The sequence below is a fragment of the Gossypium hirsutum genome, chromosome D09 (assembly GCF_007990345.1).
Source record: "Gossypium hirsutum isolate 1008001.06 chromosome D09, Gossypium_hirsutum_v2.1, whole genome shotgun sequence".
Classification (NCBI taxonomy): Eukaryota; Viridiplantae; Streptophyta; class Magnoliopsida; order Malvales; family Malvaceae; genus Gossypium; species Gossypium hirsutum.
The window spans coordinates 34,828,870-34,839,282 of record NC_053445.1 but is presented as its reverse complement, the minus strand read 5'-3'; the positions used below and the strand labels follow the sequence as shown (position 1 = coordinate 34,839,282).

The following is a 10,413-nucleotide window of genomic DNA, read 5'->3' as shown; positions in this document are numbered from 1 at the left end:
GTCATAAGGGAAAAAAACTTAATTGAATGATCGGCCCTCAAATTATATAATTTTTTTGAGTTAAGTATTAAATTTTTTTTTGATTGAATCAGGTACTTAAACTATATTTTCGTAATCATTTTAAGTTCAACCGCCTTCAACAAATCAGAAGTTAACACATATGCAATATTTATTTATTTTTCCTTTAATTCCCTTTAAAAATTGAAAAAAGGGAAAAAAAATAGTTTTAATCAAAACATAGTAAAATACTAAACTTGAGTTAGATTTCATCTTTTCCTTTCTCTTCAACCTATTGTTTCAAATACCATCTTCCCCTTTCCACATTCTTAGCTAGGGTTTACAAGAAAATGCACCAATAATTCAACTTGACAAGTAAATGTCATTAGATTCCAAAATATAGTACATAATAATAAAGAAAATAAACTATTTGTCAATATTCAAATGGAATTAAAGGAAAAATAAATATTGCATACATGTCGATTTTCTGATTTGCTGGAGGGTTTTTTTAAAACGAAGATAACAACTGGGTTTCAAATGATTACGAGAATATAATTTAGGTACCTGATTCGACAAAAAAAGGTAAAATTCAAAGGGTTGAACATTCAATTAAGCAAAAAAAAAAAAAGGCAAAAGTTGAAGATTTTAAGTACATGAAACAAAACCATCTCACCATCCAAAACACAACTTCACTTAGACAAAAAGTTGTTATTGGCATGAAGATGTCAAAAGGACTCCAAGTAAAGTTTTGCAAATCATATAGAAAGTTTGCCATCTTCATTTTCTTCTTATTTTTACTTTTAAAAAGGAATTTTGCTTTTGTATGCCAGGTATAACATTTTGCATTGTATCTTTTATCTTGAAAAACATATTTCGCATTTGATTCCCTTAAATCTAAGTTCAGCACTTTCTTTTTAATTTTATAGGTGATTTTAAGTTTTTTTTTATCTCGATCAGCATGTGTATTGTTGCCAATGTAAGAAGACGTGGGTTCGAGAGCGCGGTGAAGTGCATTATCCTTCTATTAATGGGTTGAGGAGGGACTATGGGTAATTCTAAACACTGTGTTAAAAAGAGCAGAACCTATAATAAGATTATTTTCTATCATCAGTAGCTTTGGAGTATATATTGTATATTATAAGGTACAAATCTATGCATGATAAGTTAGCAATTCGTGAAATTATTTTAGAGGCGAATCCGTATTTAATGTTTGATAGTAATCCAAATATAAATGAAAATTGCAGGAAAATAAATAGAAACTTGCAGTATGTTAACCCTATTTATGCTTTGATTATTGTTATTATTATTACATTGACATATAAAATTAATATTATATTTAATTCACCACTAAATTGGGTTTTTTATATAATTAATACTATATTGAAATTTAATGCTTATTTTAATTTCCACTATTTTTATTTTTGGTCTAATAAAGAACAACATTAAATTTTTGTAAGTTGCCATTAGAAACTCTTTTTTTGAATTAGAAATTTTTGATATATAATTAATTAATTTTACATATTAATCTTTTTAATTTATATTGATATTAATACAAAAAAAAAACAAAACCAAATTTTGAAAGTTAAAACATTTATATTATATTGTTTTCACTTTCTCAATCCTTATAAATTTCGTACTAAATTTTCAACAAATAAATATAATATATTTTAATTATTTCACATGATTAATTTAATCCGTGCATAATAAATAAAAGGATGACATATATAAATGATTACTTTTATTTGTACAATATATATACTAAATTCGAAAATAACATCTTTGCTATTACAACAATTAAGAGAATGTAATTTCAAGTACATTTAAACATGTTTTCCCTGATTTAAAGGATAAAAATAAGCATTATATAAAAAATTCCAAATTCCAACATAAATTTATGAAAAAAAGCGTTACTTTGAACCAAATTTGTTACTTGTTTGTTCTACCGTGACTTTTTTAAACATCGTGTCCTTAACTATTTAAAGAAAAACTTTTATGAGTAAACTAAATTCGAAAAAGAAATCACATATTAATACATAATATAAACTTTAATTTAATATAATTACACACGTAAAACTTGAATTATGATTAATCTGTATAAATGAAACATTGATTTTAATTCAATTATATACATTTAAAAAATAACTATATATATTTATAGTCATTTTTTTAAATGTATATAATTGAATTAAAATCAATGTAATTTGTGAAAATCAAAACAAATTAAAATTTCATGTCTAAAATCACACAAAATTAAAATTTATGTATGACATTATACATTGAGTCAAATTTCATATATGATTTTTTAATATTTATCTCATTCAAACAATTTATCCAAGACTAAGACTTAATGTATCACGCAAGTAACTTAACTCTTGAACAAGTCTAAACGATGCCATGTAACTTTTTTTATTAAGAATTAAAAATGAAGTCTTGAAAAGCTGAAACATATTGTACTTCTGAACAGAGAACGCAAAATCAAACCTTGAAGATGACATTATTAGCTAAAGCATCCAGAAACCCTAAACATGAACCATAAAAAGGAAAATGAAGTCTTAGAAAACCCAGAAGGAATATTTGGTTTACAATTGATAACTTGTTTTCAAAGAAAAAAAGGATTCTCATTCCCTGCAAGTATAACACATCTCTTATTGTTTTTAAATTAATTAAAACTCAAGTGATCATCAAAATCCCAATAATATCTCCAAATTGTTCTATCAAATCCAATTACACAATTTTCCAAATGCATCAACAAATATAAACAACAGTTCCTAAATTCAAATAGTTCATGTAAGGGTAAATATACATTTTGGTACTTGAACTTGGTTTCAAAGTTCAAATTGGTACCTAAAGTTTCTTTTATCCAATTAGATACCTAAACTTTTTTTTGGTCTAATTAAGTACTTGAACCTGGCGTTTTGGTTCAAATTAGTGCCTAACTTGGTTTCATAGTTCAAATTGGTTCAAATAAGTCATTTATGATAACTACTAATTTGGATCAAAAAGCCAAATTCAAGAACCAATTTGAACCAAGAAATCAAGTTCAAGTACCTAATTGGACCAAAAAAAAACCCTAGGTATCAATTTGAACCTTGAAGCCAAGTTCAGATACCAAAATGTATATTTACCCTTCGTGTAAGTATACTTCTAAATACATTAAAAAAGCTTAAAACCTACACTCACCCGAGTCTGAGTCCAAATAGTATAGATATTCAGTAAAGAAAGGACCATCATCCTTTCTGCTCATCAACCAAGCCAGCAAATGTCTGAAATAACATGGTCTAAGTCTATAATTTTCCTTTTCTGCCTAGTTCTTTAGTGTGATTCTATTATATTATAGACAATATTTCATACAGGACAAGATCGGAAAACATATCGATCTAGCAATTAGTACTGAGACAACCAAAGAGCACAAAAAAGTATGGATGATGCCATAATAAACACACAGTCATTCCAACTCTACAGACTTTGTAATCTTTGTATAATTACAAGTTATTGAACAACATATGATACTTGAGGAGCTAAGCAAAAAGAACCTGAGAACTCGAGGGTGTCAAGTCCGATAAACGATCTGGGGCGTCAATAACAAGCCACCGAACTCTGAAGCTCCACTTCTTCTCTGAGTTGCTTGTTTGGTTCAGGCTCGAGATATAGCCCACAGCAACGTGAAGGTTCCGACCAACGACATATATTTTATTATCGCATGCATTGACAGCAAAAGGTTTGCGTATCTGCTCCGGTAATGGGGGACCTTCGATTGTTTCCCAAGAATCACTGTCAGGATCATAAACCTTAAGCTTCATTCTTTCAAGCTCAGAAACAACAAACAAGTGACCATAGACCACTACACTTGACCCGGTCCAGCCTTCTCTCAAACCTACAGCCATACTTTCCCAATTATTAGTTCTTGGATCGTAAACCTGACCCCTCGGAGAGACGAAAAACGGCCACAACCAGCCTTCGGTCACAAGAAGTTTTCCATTGAGAACTGCAGAATCATAAGATGCCATATTTGTCCCCATGCTTGCAATTGAGTGCCAATTCCCCTTTTCGGGATCTAAAACCTCGGCTGAGTCAAGCTCGAAAAGATCTCCACTGTTTCCTCCAGCAACATATATCATACCATTAATCACTTCACTAGCAAAAAACGATCTAGCAGTATTCATCTTATTCATCACAGTCCAACGGTTTTTATGAATTTCATACTTCAACACCATGTCAAGGGGGCAATCCACATCAGAGACCATACCCCCACAAACAAATAGAGAACCCTCACGAGGAATCGAAACACACCTAAAACCATGGGGACAAACTTTGTCTTTGCACGGCATCGCTGGGATGGTATGCCATGAGAAGTGAGTAAGGTCGAGAACTTGCCATTGGATTTTCCCTGTGCATTTGTGGAAGGCGAACACAAAGAGCCAAGGGTCTTTGAAACCGAGTTCCTTCCTTCGAGTGAAAAATCGCTCTTTATTACCAAGCAGAAGATGCCATCGCTTGCAGACGACTCTACAAGCTCCATGGTTCTCAACTGGAAGCCGGAGGAGACAATTAAGAGCCACATCATCGGGAAGGCCCGGGATAAGTGGTTCTCCTTGAAGAGACAACTCAAACTCTAATGAAGGATTCAACAATGAAGACTGAATCACAGCTAATCTAAATTTGGGGGATAATGTCATCTGAGAATCCCCTAACTTATGAACGGGCGCCTTTTGGGACGAAAACCGAACCCTTTGCATCTTTCTCCCGGAAACAACAACGATCTAAAACCTTTGAAAAGACTACCCAAAGAACCTTGTTTAATCTTCAAATTCCCAACTATCCTTACTTAAGATTTCAACAACATAAACTATCCCTTGTTCTTCCACAATCACAGCAAAACCCTAAAAATTTTATCATAATTCACACATCCCCTTCCTAAATGATCCAAAATCAAATTCCTATGCATCAAAAGCAACAATTTCAACTCTTTTTCTCTTTATATACACTCACCTATCAAGATACCAACAATCACTTCAAATATTCCACAACTTGAATTAACCCCCCCCAAAAAAAAATATTAACTTTTCTTCAAATACAATAACAAAACCAAAAACCCAGTAATCTAATTCATAGAAAATGAAGCAATTAAGGGCCTGAAGAGATTGATAATACAGAAAAAGAGACTAAACAGAGAAAATATTTCACCCTAAATAACTTCAAAATAAACCCATAAATCACAAAGAAAAATGAAAAGATATGAAAAAAACTTACAAAATAAGGGATTTTCCTTGAACAGTTTCCATTAAAGATGGTGAGCTCTTTTTATGGGATTTAAAGCTGGTTTTCTGCAATGACTATTTTGCAGTATTACACCTTAATATCAAAGGTATTCGATTATTATATATATATTTTTTTAAAAAACCAAAGGGTTGATGATAAAGATTCTGTTTCTGGTCTAAAAGGCTAAATTGAAATCCACGTGCTAAGTAATTTCCAATTGGTTAAAATCTGTCACAAGTGCCGATACACTCTTCGTTTAGTTCATGTACTTTCATTTTGAGCAAATTACATCTACAGTTCTTAAACTATTAATAAATTTATATTTTAGTTACTCAATTTCAATAAGTTATAAATGATCATTAAATTATTCGAAAGTTTTCATTTAAATCACTAAATTATTCGAAAGTTTTTATTTAAGTCATTGAATTGTTAAGTTTTTCTAAAAAATGTTCACCTAGTGAGCTTTAAGAGATAATTCGACGATCAATGTAATGGATCAATACCCATCGTTGAGTAGAATAACATACTTTAGATCCAAGTCAATCTGACAATCAGTGTCGGAGATCAAATAATAAAGTTATTTAGATTTTGGTTTGCAAATTCGTGACGTTCAGAACTGTTTCATAAAAAAAATTGTAAAAGAGAAGGAAAAGAAGGACTTTTAATTGTTGCAGGTAGTGCGAACAAAGAAGGCCACACAACAACGATTTTAAAAATTTGGTGACTTAAATGAAAACTTTCGAATAGTTTAGTGGCCATTTTGTAATTTTTTAAAGTTGAGTGATCGAAACGTAAATTTACTAATAATTTAGTGATTAAAACATAAACATACTAATAGTTTAGTGACCTTGGATGTAGTTTATCCTTTTATTTTTTTTAGGAATTTAGTCCCTCTATTTTTCATATTTCAAAATTCAGATCCAACTATTAACATTGTTAAAATTATTTTGTTAAATTCTAGTTCATTACAACATTATTTTTTTAGTTATATTGTTACCAAGTGAATTTTTTATTCCAAAATGTCACACTAACAAATTTAAAAATGTTAAAAAATTAGACCTGAAATTTGAAATCTAAAAAGTAGAGGCTAACTTCCTGAAAATAAAAATATAGGTACTAAATTCTAAATTTATGAAAAGTACAAAGGCCTATGACATATTTTAGCGTTTTCAATTTCCAAGAGGGCTCAAGAAAAGTATAGGTAAACTACACCTAAGGTCACTGAAACTATTAGTAAGTTTACATTATGGTCATTCAACTTCAAAAAGTTACAAAATAGCAACTGAACTATTTGAAAGTTTTCATTTAGGTCACTGGACTACTAAGTTTTTTTGTTTTTTGTTTTTTAAAGGTCCAGCTATCAGGCTCCAAGCAGCAATTCTTATGGTGGATCAGTTCCATCGACGAGTAGAAGTATATACCTTAAATCCAAGTCGATTTGACGGTTAGTGTCAGATATTAGAGTAGAAAGTTATGTGGATTTTGGTTCGAAAATTCATAATGTTGAAAACTATTTTATATAAAAAAAATTAAACTGTTGAAAAGAAGGGAATTGAGAGTTTTCGATTGGTGCAAGCGATGCGAACAAAGAAGATCATACAACAATAATTTTAACATCCCAATGACTTAAATAAAAACTTTCGAATAGTTTAATGACTGTTTTGTAACTATTTGAAATTGAATGACCAAAATGTAAACTTATAGTTTAGTGACCTTGGATGCAATTTACCTTTTTATTTTTAGGAATTTAATCACTCTACTTTTCAAATTTCAAGATTCAAGTTCAAATATTAATATTATTAAAATTATTTTGTTAAATTCAAGTTCGTTACAACGCCATGTTTTAATTATATTGCTACCAAGTGAGTATTTTTTTTATTTAATTATATTGCTACCAAGTGAGTATTTTTTTTTACTCCAAAATGTCTTAACAGTAAAAAAACTAAATTCTTAAAAATAAAAATGTAAGAACTAAATTCTAAATCTATAAAAAGTACAGGGACTGATGATAAATTTTAACCTTTCCAGTTTGCAACAGGCGTCAAGAAAAGTATAAGCTATAGGTTTGTTGTCCACGCGCTTTTACTGCGGGTGTTGGAATTCAGAACTATAATAAATGTTTCTTTTGCCCATGCAATTGTTAAAAATAACCCGATTGCAAACGCGTGGATTAGGCTAAATAATAATAATATAGTTGGCAATCTTTTCTTCAGCCTTAAGCTACAATGTTGATTTGTTTACGGGTCGAGTTATTTGTTCAATTCGTGACTTATTTAGAATTAAAATTGCTTTACATCATATAGCAATGTGCTATTAGAGATGAGTTTTTGTTGAAGTGAATAAAAATGTCACTATCCTAAAGAGAAACTATAAATCTTGTATCGACTATACATTAGAATTCAATTCGATATAATAGTAATAAAACCTCTTTGTGAGACCAAATTCAAAATTCCATGCAACCAAAAAAGGACAATGGCAAAACAGAGGCTGAGGTAAAACCTTCACTAGATGGCACCAAATGATATTTTGTATTACATTTGGAGCAAAAGCATAGTAAGCTGACGAAAATCGGTTTTTGTGGCCCAATGAAGCCAAGTTGAAGGACCATCGGTCAACGAATAAAAGTTACTCCAGAGATAACAGGTTAATCTTTTTCCAGAGCTCACATCACATTGAACATTTATATTCCAAGCACATAGAACAGTTACCATATTCCGATATGAAAGGATAAGTCGGTAACTATAGGTGATAATGTTAAAAGTTAAACATCTATCTAAGCTTGTTTTGTTGCATCTACGTTCGGAGCTAAGTCCGGAAAGGGTTTCCGGTTCTGATTGTTTCCCCTCTCTCATGTCTATATGATTCTAGAAAAAGCAATTGTAAAAACAAGTTCCAACTTAACAAGAAAAATGCATACAGTTCGATGATGCATAGTACCATTACATATACGCGGCTTTTTCTTTTCTTTTCTTTGGGGGGGGGGGTGGGGTGGGGTGGGGAGGATATGAGACTACTTTATTTTATACTACTATTGCTTCTTTATCATAGGGAGAAAACACACAAGCCTAGAGATGGAGAGACAAATCCATATCTACCAGATCTTCCTCCTCGGCACTGGAACTAGCTTCGGATGAAGAACTTGGAACAACAACATCCACGAAGAGTTGAAGCTCTTTTTTAGGACAATTCTCCGGTTCCACATGTTCGTTGGGAGCAATCCTGGGCCTTCTTGATGCATTTGAAGTCTCAGCATTCCTGGATCTGTCAGCTTCACGGGACCTCTTACCCGAACTTCTCCTCTCAGATCGACCAACATTAGCTGAACCTGCGCTTGGAGGACCTGGAGAAAGGCACAAACAGCAATAGGTTCATAGACAACCGAGATGACCCGAAACCAAGGCCGGGGTTAGTTATAGCAAAGGTAGGATTTCGAAGCTTACCAGCATTTTGAGCTTGAACGTTTGGCAAGGCGTTTCCGAAGGATGGTGACAGAGTAACCTGGCTAACCTGAAATTCATTGGTATTAAACTGACGAACTCCATTTGAACCCAAAAATAAAGAAGAATCTACAAGAAAACCAGGGGCTACAACACTACCGAACAAAGCAAATGCAGCAGAAGGCATGGCTGCGATCATGCCAACTGGAACAAATGCTCTCGAAGCCAAAATGTTATGGTAATAAGCTGCACAAGAACTGCAGACATACGGGAAGTCCACATTGCTGCCAACAGGAGCAAATGCTCGTGAAGCAAGACTGTTATGGTGATAAGTTGCACCATAACTGTAGCCATAGGAGAAGTCAGGAGACAAGATAACCGGAATTAGAGGAACTCCGGAATAGCCGCCAATGAACTGGCTCCTACTTACCTGGTTCGTTTCATTCAAGTAGATCATCCAAGAGAAATCACATGCCAGGTGTGCTGCAGGGAGCAGAGTCAGGCTGTTAAAAGCAGTAGAGTTCAGTTGGTTGTTCGGTAGGGATGCAGGAGAGTTCCCAGAATTGTTCACGGAACTAGTACTGAACTGGGTTGGGCTGTTAAAACTGGAAGAGGAGTTTGGTTGGCTGTTCGGTAGGGATGCAGGAGGGTTCCCAGAATTGTTCACAGAATTAGAAGTGATCGCACTCAGGCTGTTAAAACTGGCAAAGGAGTTCAGTTGGCTGTTTGGTAGGGATGCAGGAGGATTCCCGGTATTGTTCACCGAACTACTGGAACCACCAGGGTAATTCAGGGCCCTCAAAATGCTACCATCTTGATGAATCCTAAGGTGGCCACCTAAAGCTCGATGGCTGCTAAAAACTTTGTTGCAATAGAAGCATGTTTTAGTACCTGCATGCTCCTCAGAATCGTCTCTAGGCAAAAGGAAATTCATGGTAGCAACTAGAAAGCTATAGGAAAAATTTTGTGATGTTGAAGAATGGTCCCGTTTCTAACTCCATTTTATAACGTTTCACAGCGAAGAGATGCCATAGAAGTTTACACCAATTAATGTAAATAAGAATTTGCAATAAAAGCCATTTAAGACATCCAATCAAAGAAAGAAAAAATGGGGAGAAAAAAAAAGTTGACATAAGAAAGAACCTTGTTGAAACAGCTTTCAAGCAGCCTTGTCCACAATAACCCACGTTTCGAAAAGTCATAAATGGCCATGCAGAGAATCAAATCTGGCGAAACAAATGCGACCACGTAGAGTGGCACCAACTATCAAAAAGTTATGAAACAATCTGGCACCAGAGATTTTCAGTTTCAGTTAAGGGGTACTTCCGGAACATGCAAAAACTTCAACACCTTATTACCAGCCATTAAATATTTTCAGTTTAGAAAGTTTACAGACAAGCTACCAGTAATTTGTAGATGAACCACCAGTGTTGTAGATTATTAAACTACCAGTACTTCCTCCTTTCAATCATCTCACTCCATGCAATGCAATATGGCATGCTTGTAACAGCATCATGTAAAAATAATAGACATGCTTAACATGTATTCAATTCAACAATAGTAGTAGACATGCTTAACATGTAATCGGTTCAATAGTAACAGTAGGAATGTTGAACATGCAATCGGTAATATAGTGGAAAGAATAACAGTATCAGTTCATCAGAAAAATAGTGACAGTAAACATGTAACATTCACATACCATCATTATATAGTAGCAATT

General features: G+C 33.0%; 2 protein-coding genes across 2 annotated transcripts; both read right to left on the bottom strand.

Annotated features, from left to right (window-relative positions):
• Positions 1–3,402: 3,402 nt before the first annotated feature.
• Positions 3,403–5,491, bottom strand: LOC107891742 (F-box/kelch-repeat protein At1g30090). The gene is made up of 2 exons (XM_016816623.2): positions 5,248–5,491; positions 3,403–4,986 (listed from the first exon to the last, which is right to left on the bottom strand). The coding sequence occupies exon 2, from the start codon at positions 4,731–4,733 to the stop codon at positions 3,516–3,518; it is 1,218 nt and encodes a 405-aa protein (XP_016672112.1). The 5' UTR covers positions 4,734–4,986; positions 5,248–5,491; the 3' UTR covers positions 3,403–3,515.
• A 2,642-nt stretch (positions 5,492–8,133) lies between these two features.
• Positions 8,134–10,027, bottom strand: LOC121220838 (uncharacterized). Its single transcript, XM_041100446.1, has 4 exons — positions 9,837–10,027; positions 9,124–9,684; positions 8,697–8,763; positions 8,134–8,596 (listed from the first exon to the last, which is right to left on the bottom strand). The coding sequence occupies exons 1-4, from the start codon at positions 9,903–9,905 to the stop codon at positions 8,322–8,324; spliced, it is 972 nt and encodes a 323-aa protein (XP_040956380.1). The 5' UTR covers positions 9,906–10,027; the 3' UTR covers positions 8,134–8,321.
• Between the last annotated feature and the right edge of the window lie 386 nt (positions 10,028–10,413).

What these genes read in the sequence shown, in the direction of transcription:
- LOC107891742 (XM_016816623.2), bottom strand. Translation starts at nt 4,733, where the DNA reads ATGCAAAGGGTTCGGTTTTCGTCCCAAAAGGCGCCCGTTCATAAGTTA.
- LOC121220838 (XM_041100446.1), bottom strand. Translation starts at nt 9,905, where the DNA reads ATGGCCATTTATGACTTTTCGAAACGTGGGTTATTGTGGACAAGGCTG. An exon ending in TTGAAAGCTGTTTCAACAAG is followed by an intron (nt 9,685 to 9,836) that starts GTTCTTTCTTAT and finishes AAATGGAGTTAG; the next exon opens with AAACGGGACCATTCTTCAAC. An exon ending in ACTTGAATGAAACGAACCAG is followed by an intron (nt 8,764 to 9,123) that starts GTAAGTAGGAGC and finishes AATGAATTTCAG; the next exon opens with GTTAGCCAGGTTACTCTGTC.